The 18,885-nt window shown below is 43.5% G+C and overlaps 1 protein-coding gene across 4 annotated transcripts in view; it reads right to left on the reverse strand.

Moving 5' to 3' along the window:
- The window catches only part of HBS1L (HBS1 like translational GTPase), a 117,850-nt gene that overhangs the window by 8,736 nt on the left and 90,229 nt on the right, over window positions 1-18,885 (reverse strand). For all 4 annotated transcript variants that reach the window (XM_032785179.2, XM_032785181.1, XM_032785180.2 and 1 more), the window contains 6 exons: window positions 13,562-13,708; window positions 12,577-12,651; window positions 6,884-7,001; window positions 6,612-6,680; window positions 4,266-4,370; window positions 588-678 (listed from right to left, as the gene is read on the reverse strand). In XM_032785179.2, coding sequence (XP_032641070.1) covers window positions 588-678; window positions 4,266-4,370; window positions 6,612-6,680; window positions 6,884-7,001; window positions 12,577-12,651; window positions 13,562-13,708 — 605 coding nt within the window. The remainder of the gene's footprint in view (window positions 1-587; window positions 679-4,265; window positions 4,371-6,611; window positions 6,681-6,883; window positions 7,002-12,576; window positions 12,652-13,561; window positions 13,709-18,885) is intronic.

The following is an 18,885-nucleotide window of genomic DNA, read 5'->3' on the forward strand; positions in this document are numbered from 1 at the left end:
TTATAAAAAAAACATTAAGTAAGCCTGGATCAATCAATTTATTTAAGAAATTGACATCTGTTTCTCAATAATTTAGAAACAGAATAATGAATGAATTGTTCACTACAAATAGTTTGGCCATTTTTAGTTACAAGTACAAGACTTGTAGGTGCTAGCAATTCAGACATACTTTGTTGTCTGGATGATTTACAGTTTGGTGAATTCTTGGTAAATCTTTTATATTATCATCTAAATTCTGAATATAATATTAGAGTAGTCTCAAAAGTTCCATTTAGCAATTAAGATGTGTGTTTTAAGATTCCAAGAATGAGATGCATAAGCAAATGCCTTTTACAATCACTTCTGCCAGTATTAGGGTGAACTAATCACGAACACTAACACTGTTCTTCTGAGGTTGCCGTTGCACATGCAGCAGATGTTTCCAACGTTTGTACATGCAGGCCAGGTGATATGCATCACTTTGGTTTTAAATATCCTGGTAACCAAATCATTCTTCAAGTAAACCGCTGACTGTAAAGTGTAGTAGTTAAAAGGTTTTTCATTAAAAACAAACCGTTGCTTACACTGAAACTCAGATTTGGACTCACTTGATTTTGATGATATCCATGCCGGTCAAAGTGAGACTAACGTGATCTCCTGCTGCAGCCCAATCAACTAGTTCATCATGCAGTGTGATTCCTGGAAATGAGTAAGAACAGAACCTCACAGTGAAGTACCTAGGTTCTGAGCTACAAACAAACAGCTCTGTTTGGGCCATTTGTGCTTCATCAACCATTACTCATCAGTTTTCAATATGAATGGGCTGAGAGTAAAAGCTTTTGACTAAAAGCATAGAGGAAACAATTTTTTTTTGTCAGGACTTATTGCTCTTACTCCACCCTGTATATTAATATGGCTTTGTCTAAGTCATGGGAGTGGACCTGTTACCAGTCACACAGTGCAGATGATGCGGTCTCGAAAATACTACTGTGCACTAATACCACAGTGATGGCCCCACCCATCCTCTGATGCACATGCATATTTTACACCGCCTTTCATGTTCCTTAATGGCTCTAGTGGAAACTTTCATTTACCCTAAGTGGGTTAGCGCTCTCTCTCTCTCTCCATCATAGAAGAATGCAACAAATGACTTTGGGTTGCAGCATCAGGTTATCTGTTAGAAAACATTTAAATAGGTATTCTATTCTGTCTTTGATGTATACACTCCTGGGTGTAGACCAGTGGTCTCCAACCTTTTTACACCCAAGATCACTTTTTGAATCTAAGGGCAACCCAGAATCTACCTTTCCTCTTCCCTGAGGCCCGCTCCTTTCCCAAAGCCCCGTTCTGCTCACCACCCACCCCACAATCGCTCACTTTTCCCTGCCCTCACTCACTTTCAGCAGGTTTGGGTAGGGGGTTGGGGTTCGGGAGATGGTGAGGGGTGCAAGAGGAGGCTCTGGGCTGGGGCAGAGCATTGGGGTACAGGAGGGGGTGCAGGGTGATGGCGGAAGGGAGCTCCAGGCTGGGGCTTGAGGTGTAAGAGGGGTTTCGGGGTGAAGAAGGGAATATGGGTTACTGGCTCCGGGAGGGGGTTCAGGGTAGGGCTTGGGGTACAGGAGAGGGTTTGGGGTGCAGGAGGCAGTATGGGGTGCTGGCTCCAAGAGGGGGCTCAGGGATAAGGGTTGAGGTGTGGCCTCCTGTCAGGGCCGGCTCCAGGCACCAGCATTCCAAGCAGGTGCTTGGGGCAGCAATCTGCAAGGGGTAGCGGTCTGTGTGTTTTTGCCTCCAAGAAGCATGCCGAATTGCCGCCACGGATGGCGGGGGCAGTCCGTGTGCCGTTAGGGCGGCGCGCATGTTTCCACAGCGGCAGCAAATTTAGTGGCAGCTTCTATTTTCAGCTGTCTGTGGCAGCGCAGCTTCTGTCTTCCAGCTGAAGACAGAAGCTGCCGCCAAATTGCTGCCACCGCGGAAACACACGTGCCGCCCTAACGACACATGGACTGCCCCCGCTATCCACGGCAGTAATTCGCCGCTGCTTGGGGCGGCAAAAATAGTAGAGCCGGCCCTGCCTCCTGCTGGACAGCACTTACCCCCGGCAGCTCCCAGGCAGTGGCAGGTGCAGCAAGGCTAAGGCAGGCTCCCTGCCTACCCTGGTCCCACACCACTTCCGGAAGGGGCCAACGCACCTCTCTGGCCCCCTGGGGGACAGGCAGGGGGCATGCGGCTCTGTGCGCTGCCCCTCTCTGCAAGCACTGATCTCACAGCTTTCCCGGCCAATGGGAGCTGCAGGGACGGTGTTTGCAGGCAGGACAAGCGCATGGAGGGAGACTCCTACCCCCCCACCTGCAGGGCAGTGGGGCTGCACTGGTGGCTTTCGGAAGCAGCCACACTGCACAGCCAGAGATCGCGATCAACTGGGAGATCTCTAGGATCAACCAGTCGATCGCGATTGACTAGTTGGTGACCACTGGTGTAGACTTATGGGTGAGAGTAAAAAATTCATCATGACTTTTAAATGAATTATATTGATCAGAAGATAGATAAGTGTTAGCAAAAGTTTTTCACTTTATAAATACTGCACACATCCACAGACCTAGGTCTGTTTCCCTGCAGATCACAACAATTTAAACAAAAAACATTTCATGTTAACATGTACCAAACTGTATTTCTTCATTTGCAAATCTGTCTCTCCTGCTCCCTTCCAGAATAGGCATACAGTGTCATTCAAATTCAAGCATGTCAGTGTCATGAGGAACTACTTTGTTAAGCCATGTTGATAATTACTTCACCGACAGGTGGCACTCCCCTACACGGATAAACGAAGTTCAGACTTTTCTTTCTGTTAGAAGTGATAAGCTAGTAGCATACCATATACAAGATAGCATGCCTCACGTTTGTACTGAAATATAAATATATTACATTTTCTTCTCCTTACACGTAAGCATTTAATAAACAATGGCTCCAAATCCTCAGTTACATTTGAGCCACTATGTGATGCTCCAGCCCCAGATGGACCTTCCCAACATAGGATGGGGGATCCTCAGATGACGCAGACCTCTCATAGTAGTTTCTGTGCTACCTCCTACTCTCCTGCAACCTGTGTAGGAAAGTGGCCAGGGTATCCCCGCACTTAGCTTGTATATAGCATACTCTGACTGCTGTAACTTTCCCTTGGACTCTAAGTTGCACTAGGAACCAGAGCAACAGAGTGCACTGGAGAAAAGACACATATAAACATATGTTTTAAACCATTGTTATTTTTCATCTAGTTTAAATATATATAGCAGGGCATATCTATGCACTTTGCTACTGAAAACTGTATGAAGATTTTATTCCAACACATAATAGTGTCATGTTTTTCACTTCTGTTCCATGTAATGGAGAAGTATTTGCAGCTTAACATTTTTAAATGTACCAGCCATTACTTTGCATATTAAATATCAGTGGACAAATATTCTGAATTTTTCTTCATGAGGGCTAAATTGTTCAGTCATTAGCCAGTGGTACAAAACAAAGAATAAATTTAGCATCAACTCTTTCATATGACCAAATCAGAAAAATGGGTTTTAATTTCCCCCAATGCTGAATACTGTACACTTCATTGTTGACACAAATAGATATTCAGCAATTTTCCTCAGTTATGCAACTTTTTACCATCATCAGAAAAATACACTGAAACAAAACTTATTTTCAACACAAATTTATTCTCCCTTCCATTTGTTGATACAGGAATTAAGAAAATTGTGAAAAAATAAAATTAAATGCTGAAAACGTATTTGGCATTGTTCCTTGAAATTTTTAAGACTGCAGAAATATATTTGCAATTCTCCACTGAGCACCTGGGATCCAGTTGAGCTGCTAAGTGCCTCCCTCCCCTAGCAAGGAATGTCTTACAGCACATAAACTTCAGAAGTTAAGATTTACCTGCAAGGGCTGTTTAAAACCCACACAAAAATAGCAATGCTCATAAGTAAATCTGACTACTAATGATTTTTTGTGTTTCATACATTTTACAGCTATTAACTGCAGAACTCACATTTTCACTGAAAAAATCATGAGGCTGACAAATCTGGAATAACAAGCACTGTAAAAATGATGAAAAACCATATGAACTTTCACATATCTTTCAAAGACAGATATTTATACTGTCACATCTAAAATTCGTTTATGCTTTCACATGTTATGTTTGACAGTTAGTATCAGTTTGACAACCTGTTACCATTTCAGTAACTGTTTCTAGACCAGTATTGACCTGAAAGTAAACAAGCTTTTGAATACTATACCTTTTGCTGTGCAAGTTTCATTGGGAGGCATAGCCAGAAGTCGGTCTCCAGTCTGAATATAGCCTGCTTCTATTTTACCAGTCACACAAAATCCTGATCCTTGGTCTGTAATAAGCATGTTAACCATTTAAAATAATAAAACAATTAACTATATGGTAAGGTGCATTTTTGTATACAATTAACCCATTAGCAATGTAGACAGATTTTAATGTGATAAAAAGCATTTTTCTCAGCTGAGTCAGTATTCATTACTTGTAAAGTCACCAGTTTTACATGATACTGAAAACAAACCATTAATTCCAAAACCCCTTGATCTGATATTTTTCTTAACTAACAGCAGAAACCCTGTACTTTAAAATTCATGTGGTTGCATAAAAATCCAGTTTTTAACTTTTTCATGCAAGAATTAGATCATTAGCCTATTTGATTTTAAGCAGCCCAAAAGCTATTTACAGATAAAAATATTTACTGAGACACTTTAATAAACCCCCGTGCATTCATGCATGTTTATTGTCCAATGAACCAGAAATTCTGGAAACTCTATTGGCATATTTTATACTCTCAGAAAGTCAGCTGAAGATTGGTTTACTACCCAAACGTACCACAATAATGGTGGAGGAGTGTAGTATTTTTTATGAATAAAGAAGTAGTGGATTTACAAAGTATATTTCTCATTTTGAAAGTCTACATACTGGTGGGTGCATTTCTAATCATATGAATGTTCACACTCATTATTTATTAAAAAGTGAGCAGTATGCTACTGTTCTTGCTCTTACTGGTACACTTGAAGCAAAGTTCTTTCTCCAGAACTATGGAGACTGCATATATGCAGGTATGTTTGGTTTGGTTTCAGACAAAATGTCTTTTTAAACAAAGTTTTTGAAGTTTCAGTGTGCATCTGGAAACATTTCTTTTATGTATGTATGCTATATTTACCAGGGGCATAGAATAACACTTTCTCCTTTCCTACTTACTCACTGCCATTATTGTATGGTGCTCCAGCATATGTACCTAGAGAAGCATTACCAGATGTGCCAATGGGACATTTTTCTTCCCCCTTTGAGCAAACTTATAGATAAATTACCACGTTGGTCAAATGATAAAAAAAAAATTTAACACCCCAAAAGTGTGGAAAGTAAGACAGCAGTGTATACTAGGGAAAAGAAAAAAACAAACAAAAAAACCCCAAAAAACTAAAATAAAAAACTATGAGCAAAAATTTCAAAGCTGGATGTGTGTTCAAAACTAGCCTTGTATGAAAAAATTCTTAGTGTGATCTGTACGTGCAACTATAATAATATTAACTATTTAAACAACAGACCCTACATCTGTAAACAGGGACATATTTCCCATAATCACCACCAAAAATAAATTTGACAAATGCACATTTTTATAGGGTAGGTTTACTGAAATTATTCATTTTAGTTCATTACTATATCTGTAAAATTAAGCTCAATGCAAAATTAGTTATTGCAAATAATAAAGGCTTTCATCATAAAGGTTCTCAATGAGCTTTACATACTATATACATATAGCAACACTGTAATGACGTTTACTCTGGTATGCACCACTCAGTACAGTCATGGAAATTTTGGCCAAAGTATTGGGACAAACTCTTATCTAGTATTCCAGTATTTAACATGAGATTCTCAATGTTATTGCAGAGCTGATAGGTCCTAAGTTTTTTAAGGTCTCTTTGAAAAAGACCCAATCCCAATCTGCATGGACTGCATTTTTCTACCATTGCCAATATTTGAACCTGGTTCCATTTTCACTGGTTTTTAAACCTGATGTTCAGATTACTATACTATCACTCTAATTCCAAGTATGTACACACTATACAAACAATATGATAAATTCTTAAAGTTTCAACAGCAAAACAATACAATTTATGATGTGGCAATAAATTAATGGTTACTATGTCAGGTTGGATATTAAATATGAGATCACGGCGTCACTTAGTTATGGTCTCAAGGAATAAAAACTGGATTGGAAGCCAGGACCCCTGACTTCTATTCCCCATTCTGCAACCAACTCATTATATGACCATGAGCAAGTCACAATCTTTTACCTCAGTTTCTCTACCAGTAAAATGTGAATAATATACACAATAATAAACATGCTTTGCACACAGAAAAGAAGTATAATCCCCTGAACAGAAGTCTCTTTTTATACTTATTTTATGGTCAGATTTTTAACAATAATAAGAAACATGATTTTAAAATAATTTAAAATTATTTCAGAATACATACATACACACATATATAATGTGTGTGTGTGAGTGAGAGATTTATTTACATCTTCAAAATGACTGGTCAAATAAAATTCACGCACAGTAAAACCAACCTTTAAAAACATCAGACACGCATAATCTAAATGGTTTATCCACTGATCTCTGTGGTGGCTTGAAAGAATCTGAAAAAAAAATTGATAATACCTTGAGACTTCCCGTATTTAGTAATCAAAATGACTATCTCACAATTTCTCCCTTAAGTAATCAACTATATTGCATTCTATTTCCCCACACACACTTCCCTCCCCCAAAAAGAACATTTTTGACATAAACAACATTACAATGTACCAAATAAATATTAAATCAAGCAGAATGGCACACTCACCAATTTGTTCTAACAAACATTTTCCCTTATACCATTTAGTGAGTTCACTTGATTGACAGCCCGTGACTAGATTTTCACCACCAAGACCACTTGTAGGGATATAAGCTACATCGGAGTCCTAATCAACAAAACAAAACAAAAAAACCCTCTAAAATAAATATACTGTGTATCTCTAAAATGGTACCTTTGTGAAAAAGCAGCAGCAAAGAGCACATTTTCAGTATACAACTGTTTTTAAGCTTATGGACACTTTGCTTACTATTCCACATTTCCCTTGAATGAAAAAGAAAATATTTTGCCCGATAATACCAAGCCTCTATTAAGATAGACACTTAATCAGCCTTTTTGGCTGACCCAGCTTCCTTCTATTTACTCTACATCAAAGCAATGTGACAAACACAGAAACATAGGTTACATGGCAAGGCTGCAACTTTATTAACTGTAATCAACAACTGTACTCAGTGAAGAACCCCCTAACCCTATCCCTCAGCTGGCAGGAATAGTCCAGTGCAGCTTGCTAGTTTGCCACAATGGCATAAATTCACAGATTCTAAGACCAGAAGAGACAACTGTGATCATCCAGTGTGACCTTCTGTATAACACAGCCCAGAATTTCCCCAAAATAATTCCTAGAGCAAATCTTTTAGAAACACATCCAATCTTGATCTAAAAATGGTCAGTGATGGAGGATCTATTACAGCTCCTGGTAAATTGTTCCAATAGTTATTAACCCTCACTATTTACAATATGTATTTGTCTAACTTCAACTTCCAGCCATTGGATTATATTATAACTTTCTCTGTTAGAATGAAGAGCCCATTATTAAATATCTGTTCTCATGCAGGTACTTATAGACTGTAAACAAATCACCCCTTACCCTATTTTTGTTAAGCTATAAATAGACAGAGCTCTTTGAGCTTATCACTATAAGGCATGTTATAATCCTTTAATCATTTCTTTTGACTCTTCTCTGAACTCTCTCCAATTTATCAACATCCTTCTTGAATTGTGGGCAACAGAAATGGACACAGTATTCCAGCAGCGGTCACACCAGTGCCAAATACAGAGGTACAATAACCTCTCTACTCCTATTTGAGGTTCCCCAGTTTATGCATCCCAAGATCCCATTAGTCCTTTTGGCCACATTCCACCAGAAGCTGATGTTCAGATAATTATTCATCATGACCCCCAAATATTTTTCAGTGTTCTGCAAGAGGTGGTGTGGAATGTCCAGGAGAGGGATCATTGGGCATGATGCAAGCTGTGACAGGTAAGTCTGTCTCAGCTAAATAGGAACAATCAGAATGATGTAGGGTACCTCTTTCGGGAAACTCAACAAATGAAGCCACGATGTTCATCACATCACCGCAGCCATGGAGATGGACCTAGCCGCCGTGTCGAGTGCAGACTTCAGCAATGTCTTTGCCACTGATTGGTCCTCCTGGATAATGACCTTAAACTGGTTGCCATATGTTTCTGGCATCTTTTCAATAAAGTCACTGAGTTTTAAGTAATTTATGTAATCATATTTTGCTGTGAGGGCCTGGTAGCTGGCAATATAAAATTGTAGAGTGGTTGACCAAAAAGGGATTGGGAATAGCCCTTGACTGGTGTTGTCAGTCCCGGGAGTTTATGGAGTCCACAATGATGGGGTTGGGTGGCAGGTGGGAGAATAGGAATTCAGATTCCTTAGCAGGGACATAGCATTTTTTGTTTGCTCACTTGCAGGTTGGCACCACTGATTCTGGATTCTGCCACACAGTCTGTGCCAGGTCTAAAATGGCCTCATTAAATCAGGAGGGTAATCTTTGAGGAGGACGTATAGTGGAGGGTGTCAAGGAGTTGATGGTGGGTGTTCCTCCCATGGTATCTAGAGAGTGTCTACCACTCTCTTTGCCAGCTCCTGGAAGGGTCGAAAGTTGTCTGCCAGAGATGGTGGAGGAGAGCATGACAGCTTCATCTGGAGAAGGAGGAGAATATGGTTCTCGGTACTGGCTTCCTGTTCCTCAATATCTTGAAGCAGTTCTGAAGCTCTGGATGCTGAGGTTGAGGAGGTATGCCTCAAGGGCTCTCAGGCAAGGCTTGAAGTTTGAGAGGCAAGCTGGCAATGCACCACCCAAGGGTCCCAATATGGCCATTGGGGTGGTGGTGGCGCCTATGGGTGGACATATCAAGATGGTGTAGAGGGGCATCTGCAGGTATATCTATGGACTCTGTTGGTAGTGAGTACCATATGGAGCTTGGGAGGAGTACTGAAACACTGCCTCCTCTGGCTCACTGTCTGAACCCTCACTAGAGGGCAGAGGGGCATGGTATGGCAGTGAGGATACTTTCAGTGTTTGGTGAAGAGGTCTCAGTACCGAGAGGAGGGGAATATGGTGCATTCAGCATGCAAAGGTCTCTGGAATGGTGGGAGTCCGCTGGAACTGATCGTCCTGGCGTTGGTGGTGGATGGGGATCTTGCCTCCACTGGTCGCTCCAGTACCGAGCAAGCCGTCATTGGCAGTGCCAATGTGGACTCACATACTAGGTGCGTCTTTTTAGAGGAGTGCTTACTCCTGTCCTTCAGTGCCAGTGACTTGGTGCACGTGCCCATCAGGTCCGTGGGCTTGTCAGTAGTACTGGTTGCTGCTGGCCTCCATGAGCCATGGGTATCTTCGGTATCAAGCCCACGAGATGGTTTCGGTGCCGAAGATACCGAGCTATATGGTGATCGCTTATGGCTATCTCAGCGCTCATTGTGGGAACATCCCTCTCTCTTCTTAGATGATCTATGAGAGAGGTCCGCAGCCTGTTTCCTCGACCCACCCTTAGACACCCTTAGACACCAGAAGGCTGTGGGGAAGACTCATGCCTACCAGGCAACCTGGGTGGGAGAGCTGCCTCCATGAAGATGATCCTCTGGCAGACCTCTCTGTCTTTGTGAGATCTGGGCCAAAGTTGTTGACAAAGACCTCACATTTGTTGCAAGTGCATTCACTGCCTCGGGGAAGACCACAGAGAGTGCTTGTCTGCAATTGGGATCGCCTCTTTACTAGCGAAGTATTTTTTTGAAGAACGGCATACCAGGCACACCCCGTTTGGGGAAAAGGGTCCCCGACAGGGGAGAAAAAGCAGGAAAGAAATTAAAGTCTTTCTCCCTCCCTCCAATAAAATAAGAAAGGAGAAGACGACTGCAACTAAAACTAGGAGACTAACTATAGGTATGTAAAATAAAATGATAATCTTAATGGACTGCTAATGGCTCTGCCTCTAGCCAGGGGCTGCTGAGAAGGAACTGAGGGGATTAACCAGCAACTAGCGCAGCATGAGGAGATACAGCGAGCCTAAGAGACATTGCTACCAAAATTCTCTGATCAGCAGTGCAGGGACTCAAGCACACCTACAGTGGAGCACCCATAGGAACACCACGTAAAGAAGAAACCTCACTACTTAAGACACTGATGCATATACTCCTTGTGACAGATAATGTAATATCCTGGATAAATCTTACAGAATTAAGTTCACTTTACTGAATTAAATGCAATACCTTTGTGGGTAACAGTATTAACAATGCAATTACTTATATGTTGTTGTGAGACTGTATGTAATGTCTCTAGGAGAAGGGGGCTGCTATTAAAATTCCTCTGATGAGCAGCCTCTCAAAGCTTTATTCTGGGGAAAGGAGCCATTGTCTAGCCGATTACCTAAGCACAGTTTCTTCTACGGTTCAAACCAGATTCTCAAGAGACCAGCAGACAAAGAAAGGAGGTTGGGATAAATAATCTGGTGGTGAACTGATTCAGGGCTTTTATTCTGATCCAGTAAATAGACAGGACCTTCGGTCCATGGAAGGCCCCAATCCTTAGGAAAGGGTTGGAAGGTCAGGCTTGACAAAGCCTGGGCTGGGATGCTTTAGTTGGGAATTGGTCCTGCTTTGAGCAGGAGGTTAGACTAGATGACCTCCTGAGGTCCCTTCCAACTCTAATCTTCAGTGATTCTAAGGATTTTGGCTACTTAGGCTCCATAAGACTGTGTTCTTGTTCAGAGCAAAGGGTATGGTGAACTTGAAACCACAGGAAATCCTCTGGGCAGAGATCTGAAGGACTTCTCTTCATGTTGGAAAGGGCAATCTTTGGTAAGCTTATTAGCATGCACGTGGGCTCTTACTGTTTTTTAACGTTTTCTCTGCAGTGCTTTTGCCTTAAGAATAAAATAGGCTTGATGAGAAAGAACTGTATGGTGATTTATAACTGGGGCAAATACACTGTGTACAGTCTCTGGGAAGAGAAGCAAAGCATGCCCTGCTTAGGCAGACTGTCTTTTGCTGGGAATAACACAGGGAAGGCAGGAAACTTGTTGGCCTGGAAATACCCTGGTCAGATGGGTCTCTACCTAAGAAAGGCACCAGCTGCAGAGCTGGAAGCCAGAAAGTGGGTGCCCTTGCCGGACCACAGAAAGGAAATACAGGGGCAGTTGCCCGGAACTGTGACACTTCAACAGGGTCATCCAAATCCCCACGAATATATAAGGCAAGTGACAGAGGGTGCTAATTGACTGAGTAGAGATACAGCTGAGGGGCTAATTGTGTGTAAGGAATCACAGCAACTATGACTATATAAGCAGACAGGAAGGAAGTGCTCCGGAGGAGAGTAGGAAGCCTGAAGGAAGGCAGGACTGGCTGATGCTAAATCCTGTATCCTTCCCCAGAAGCAAGCAGAGGAAGCTGGCTACTCTCTGTGAAAAATATGTAAACAACACTCCTGGCTGTGGCCTACTGAAGGGGTACAATAAAGTACAGGCGTGGTTAAGAACAGCTGGAGCAGTTACTGAGGCAAGAAAAGACTCTCAGGAGACCCTGTGACACCCCCACACCCCATCATGCAATTACAATGTCAGGACCAAAGCCTGCTTCCTTCTCAAATGAGAAAGGTCTCAAAATTGCATTTGCTAATTCCCAATCTGTACTATCTTGCAACAATCTACAGTAACTCCCCTAAACAAGACCTCTTGGATACCAGAAGGAAGATGTATGAAAGTGAAAAGTGGTTTGTCAATTCTGTCTTGATGAAAACTTGATGACTCCAAAGAAGATCTAAAGGAGGAGGCTGGGACTGCTGGAAGGACATCAAACACTCGCTGTCCACACCTGACACTGCCTAAGTACCCACTAGCAGGGCAAGTGGGGTACAATTCAGACTCTACTATGTCCCATGAACTTACTAATGGGTTCAACACAAGGGGCACAGCAAAAAACCAGACCTTGCTGATATACCCAGGCAAAACCGATATTAAACTCATTCCATCTTTGTCCTAGTGTACCAGCAAGGTGGGAACAAAGTGCCAAAAACCTGTGAAGGTATAAGGGATGGTATACCCCTTGGTTGAGGCTGGTAGCTGGCTGATTAAACCCTACCCATTGCACCTATGAAAAGACTGGCAACTTGCGCGCAACCCCCTCCCCCCCTTACACCCCCCCCCCAAGAGGCTGTGAAGCATTGATCCCAGTTTTCATTAAGAAGGCTTGAAATAAAAATCCCACAGCAATGAATCTGACTGAAAACTATCCTCCCTGGATTCTGTGATGATCCTAGGCAGGATTTTTCCAGGGAAGGAGCTGGCTCTGCAGGCACAAGCCTGGATCCAGCTGGAAGAGGGTGCTGTATAGGAGGTCCTAATCCTTTACAAATCTCATAATTTTAAATTTACTTTACCTTAAAGCCAGCTTGTTTAAGAAACTGGCCAAGTTTACTGGTAATTTCCTGAAATCTCTCCTGTTGCCAATTGACCTAAAATAAAAACACATTTTGATAAAAATACTGGATTTTGGCATATTCCTCTATACAAATTATATTGATCTCTTATATTGTACCTTGCCTAAGATCGTCTATGAAAACTTCAGTTCAAAGATTAAGTCTAATTAATAAAATCTTCATAATGTTTCTTCCATATTTTGAGAAAGACAGTATAGAGCACACTATGAAAGAAGATGAATTGAGGGCTTTATTCTACAGCGTAGTATATACCTGAATTCAATGGGGCTCCGTATAGGCACAGAAATTTACCCATTTGGAACAAGTTGTAGGGTAAATCTGCAGTTCTACTTCATGTCTAAAGATACTGTAAATTAACTTGTTCATGAACAGTACCCTGATTTTGCTTTTTAATTCACACAGGTATAAAGGCAAAACAAAAGCAGACTCAACAAGGATTTCTCTTAGATTAAATGTACTTAGTAATAAATTAAAACTAAAATGTAAAATAAGGGTAATATTAAATAAACAGCATGTTTTTGAGCAAATGCAGCAGCATGCCTTACAAGTGACTCACCAGCACCGCAGGTGGCTCTGCAACTGTCATCAGGGTGACAATCCCCATGACAGAAGTTTACTTCAGTAAATTTCAGCAGGATTAATTACAGAGTACCCTTTGAGGAGATTTTAAAAAACCACAATAGGAATTCAGCACCTAACTACCCCTTGTTGCTTTTGAAAATCTCCCCCTTCTTGGTTGATATGTTGAGTTCATAGGCTCCAGAAGAATTTTTTCTTTCTGAACACAGACATTATGAGAGCTGGTAACTGTGTAAAGAATGAGGGAAGGATGAACCTTCTGGCCTCAGAACACATATCCCCTTAATTTAGGGCATACAGGAAGGGACGCAAGACTGTTCACTAAAGAACACTATTAAGCAAGTACCTGGTCCATTTTATTGACTGCAACTGCCAGCTGTGTTACTCCAAGAGAGCGAACCAATAACCCATGTTCTCGAGTCTGTCCACCAGTCTCGAACCCTGCTTCAAACTCCCCCCTGCTGGCATCCACAACCAAGATAGCCACATCAGCCTAGGTAAGAAAAAAGATGGTTAGGAAAATAATTTCTACAAGGAATGGGTTATGGATAAATATGGTCCTGCTGGTCACACAAAAACACATCCTAACCTTCTATGCTCACCAAGAGAATATCAGCATGACTTCAACTGAATGAGGATTGATTTCTAGATCACTAATGTGTTCAGGGAAACAATGAGACATGTACACCACAGTATGGTTAAATATAGAGACAGCAACTTTATTAAAAGTATTAACCAGCTGGAGCTACTATTAAAACTACCTGACAGAGCTGTTCCAGTGTGGATTTCAAATGGGCATCAAAGGGCCTGGGTTCTACTAACCTGAGAATGGGTATGAGGGCAACGCCTTCTCTGTGCTCTCAGGCCTGTCCAGGAACTCTGGGTCCAAGCCAGAGTCCCAGTTCAAGCCCTTTCTCCACACAAGTGATAAGAGGGATAAGATGAGGTGACTTGAGCTACACACCAATTGACACAGAGACATATCCTACCTCATCACTCTGTAATGTCGTGCCAACGCCTAAGCAGCCCCTTAGGTTACAGGGAACTGATATCAGACTCTTGTTTAACCAACCAACCACACCTCGAAACTGCCAAAGCTGCAACAAATAAAATTTAACCCTCCCAATATCTACAGTTGCTCTAAAAAAAAAAATTACACTTGGGGCTGAAAAAGTGCATAAACTATTTTATTAGCACTGTGTACTATAAACCAGATCATGGCCTTTGATAGGGCTGCTTTGCATTTTGCAGAACAGCAGTTGGGGATTCCCTCAGAATGGCAAAACTCCCAATTACAGCCATCAGAGTCTGTTCTACACCACCTCTTTATAAACATTTCCTGACAGTGCTGGGAGCATGGCAATAGCAGATCTCCAGAAATCTCCTACAGCAGAATATCACTCAAACCTCTAAAGACATTAAAGGCTAGAATGGCCCCTGGCAGCCCTAAATATGGAAGGAGTGTAAGGGAGGATTAAAGATTCCTCTGCCCCACCTAATCATCACCTGCAGACCAAAACTCTGGTGCATTTGAAGTTCTGGACTTGCATATTCTCACCATGTTACTTACGTGTATAGTCACCAGTATGAATCAATAATTTAAATAGAATTAAAGAAAACAATACAGTTGAGTGCAGCATTTTCCAAAATTTCTGAGATTAAAGATCCCCTTTTCTACCTAAACAGATGAAATTAAAAAAAAAATCACGGACATTCTGTAACATGCATAAGTATCCACACCATAAAAAAAACCCACAAGCCAGTAGATCTGTCATAGACATGCTATATGATTTTGGGCAACTCAATCTCAGTGTGCCACAATTTCTCCATTTGAAAAATTATGATAATATTCACCTCTGTGACGCACTTCAAGACTTTACATAGGGCCCTCTATACCATTATGGAGTAAGACTCATTATAACAAATATGACTAGGGAATTACTTTTCAAACAAATATATAGTAATGAGATTATAGCCAAAATTTGCTTCTTGCCTGTCACTGAAAATCTGGCAATTATGTCCGCAGAACAGTTTACTCAGACTTTCCTGCAGGCCATTATAGTGTCAGTTTCTAAGGACAACTAACTGGCAAAAATATAAAACAGACATTGTAAAATAGGAATTATTTCTAATATGAAAGAAAACATTACAACACATTTTAACATCTAACATTCGAACCAGTAACAGGAATACGGACTGTATTGTGCACAGCAGAAGCAGCAGCTCCAAACAGTACTTTGTGCAAATGAAAACTGACTATCCTGACTTCTCTAAGTAAATCATAAATTCTGTTAATAGCTGTTTTTAAATTTTAGTCCATGTTTTTAAAGAAAAAAATTATCACATACATTTGAATGTATATATCCATATTGTGATAGACCCAGGCCAGTTGGGAACAGCAGAGTAGTAGAAGGGAGATATACCGGACACTGGATAAGCAGTTTTCTGTTCCCTGAGTGACCAGAGCAGGGGCTGCTCCAGGCTAATGAAAACACCTGACTCCAATTAACCTGCTAAGAGTCAGGTTAGGCTGTTAAGCACCTGACTTTAATTAAGGCCCCCTGATGCTATAAAAGGGCTCATTCCAGTCAAGCAAAAGGAGTCAGAGGAGAGGAAGGTGTGTTGAGCCAACTGAGCAAGACGCATGCAAGAAGCTGGATGAGTAGTACATGCTGAGGATGAGAATACAAAGTGTTATGAATGATATAGGAGGAAGGTCTGTGGGTGAGGACAAAAGAAGGTTTGCAAAGAGGCCATGGGGAAGGTAGCCCAGGGAGTGTGTGCCACACTCTACCCAGGAGGCACTCTAGCAGCTGCAGTCCACAGGGCCCTGGGCGTGGAAACCTGGTAGAGGGCAGGGCCCACGTTCCCCCTAAACCTCCCAACTTCCTGATCAAACACAGGAGGAATTGACCTGGACTGTACTTCTACCAGAGGGAAGGTCTCCAGGCTGTTTCCCAAGCCCCACCGGTGAATCTGTGGGCGAGCACATCCGCCAATAAGCGCACGACCCACCAAGGTTAGAGGAGGAAAAGACGGTACTCACCTTGTTAACTGTTGTTCTTCGAGATGTGTTGCTCATATCCTTCCATCGGTGTGCGCGCGCGCGTTGCACGTTCTGGAGACTTTTACCCTAGCAACACTCGCGGCGGCAGGTCGCCCCCTGGAGTGGCGGCCGCTATGGGCGATATATACCCCTGCCGGCCCGTCGCTCCTCAGTTCCTTCTTGCCGGCTTACTCCGACAGTGGGGAAGGGAGCGTGGGTGTGGAATGGATATGAGCAACAATCTCGAAAACAACAGTTACAAAGGTGAGTAACCGTCTTTTCTTCTTCGAGTGCTTACTCATATCCATTCCAGTAGGTGATTCCCAAGCCTTACCTAGGCGGTGGGGTTGGAGCGAGACGTTGTGGAATGTAAGAACGCTGAGCCGAAGGCAGCATCGTCTCTCGATTGTTCAACCAGCGCGTAGTGTGATGTAAAGGTATGCACGGACAACTAGGTAGCTGCACGGCATATGTCCTGGATGGGAACCTGGGCCAGGAAAGCGGCGGACAAGGCCTGAGCCCAAGTAGAATGGGCGGTGAGGCGGCCAATTGGGACGTGAGCCAAGTCATAGCACGTCCAGATACAGGACATCACCCATGACGAAATCTGCTGGGAAGATACAGGCAGACCTTTCATATACTCTGCCACTGCTATGAATAGCTGGGGCGAGCATCTGAAGGATTTAGTCCTGTGGATGTAGAAGGCAAGAGCCCGGCGGACAGCTAGGTTGTGTAGCTGTTGGTCCCGGCGGGATGTGTGCAGCTTCGGGAAGAAGACTAGTAGAAAAATGTCCTGGTTAATATGAAAGGCAGAGACCACCTTTGGAAGAAAAGCTGGATGTAGTCATAGCTGCACCTTATCTTTGTGAAAGATGGTGTAAGGTGGGTCTACCACCAACGCAAGGAGCTCAGATACCCGTCTGGCTGAGGTGATAGCGACCAGGAAGGCCGTCTTCCAGGACAGGTAGAGTAATGAGCAGGCGGCTAGCGGCTCGAAGGGAGGGGCCATGAGCCTAGATAGCATAAGGTTGAGATCCCAGGTAGGGGAAGGGGCTTAACCGGGGGGTAGAGTCTCTCCAATCCCTTAAGGAATCTTGAAACTATCGGGTGAGAAAAGGTGGAACTGCCGGACTCTCCAGGATGGAAGGTGGAGATTGCGGCCAGATGCAGCCTAATTGAAGAGAGGGCTCGGCCCTGGCCCTTGAGGTACAATAAATAGTCCAAGACAACAGGGACTGAAATGGCGTCAGGAACAAGGGAATGCTGTGTACACCAGTAAGAGAACCGCTTCCACTTAGCGAGATAAGTCGCCCCCGTGGAGGTTTCCTGCTCCCCAAGAGGACCTGCTGAATCTGGCTGGAGCATCGGCGCTCGGACTCGTTCAACCAGATAGAAGCCACGCCGTCAGGTGCAGGGACGGAAGGTCCGGGTGATGAAGCCTGCCTAACTCCTGCGTTATAAGATCCGGGCAGAGTGGCAGTGGTATCGGAGTTGCCAGGGACAGGTCGAGCAGCATGGTGTACCAGTGCTGCCTCGGCCATGCCGGAGCAAATAGGATCAGCCTGTCCCTGTGGAGCTTGAGCAGGACTCTGTGGACTAAGGGAAAGGGTGGAAAGGCATAGAGGAGACCTCCTTTCCAGGGAATGAGGAACGCGTCCAAAAGAGAGCCCGGGGAGCGACCTTGTAGGGAGCAGAACACCTGGCACTTCCTGTTCTCCTTGGAGGCGAATACGTCGATCTGGGGAAAGCCCCACTTCCGGAAAACAGAAAGCAGGATGTCTGGACGGATGGACCATTCGTGTGCCAGGAACGACCGGCTCAGGCGGTCCGCTAGTGTGTTCCAGACCCCCGGGAGAAAGGAGGCTACCAAGTCTATTGACTGGGCTATACAAAAGTCCCACAGTTGCATTGCTTCTTGGTAAAGAGGAGGAGATCGTGTCCCTCCTTGTTTGTTTATGTAACACATGGCTATTGTATTGTCCATGAAAATGGTAACACAACGGCCCTGTAGATGTTGCCAGAAGGCCTGGCACGCCAATCGGACTGCTCTGAGTTCGCGGACATTGATGTGGGCTTCAGTTCTGGCAAGGACCAAAGGCCTTGGGTACGCAGATGTCCCAGGTGTGCGCCCCACCCCAGAGAGGAAGCTTCCGTTGTTAGGGACAGCGAGGGTTGAGGTGGATGGAACGGTCGACCGGCACACACCATGGAGGGGTTCAACCACCAGTTGAGGGATCCCAGCACGTGCAACGGGATTGTGATCATCATGTCCAGGGCATCCCTGCGTGGACGATAGACCGAGGAGAGCCAGATTTGCAGAGGGCGCATGCATAGTCTCGCGTGCTTTGTCACGCAAGTGCATGCAGCCATGTGACCGAGTAGAGTGAGGGCGGTGCGGACAGAGGTTGTTGGGAAGGCTTGGAGCCCCTGAATGAGCGAGACTATAGATTGGAACCTCTGTGGAGGCAAGCTGGCTGTTGCTCGATTGGAGTCCAGCAGCGCGCCTATGAATTCTATCTTCTGCGTAGGATGCAGAATGGATTTGTCTAGATTGATGATTAGATCTAGACGGGAGAACAGACCTTTGATGATGTCTACATGTCCGGTAACCTGAGCCTCGGAAG

Source organism: Chelonoidis abingdonii, chromosome 3 (genome assembly GCF_003597395.2).
Source record: "Chelonoidis abingdonii isolate Lonesome George chromosome 3, CheloAbing_2.0, whole genome shotgun sequence".
Classification (NCBI taxonomy): domain Eukaryota; kingdom Metazoa; phylum Chordata; order Testudines; family Testudinidae; genus Chelonoidis; species Chelonoidis abingdonii.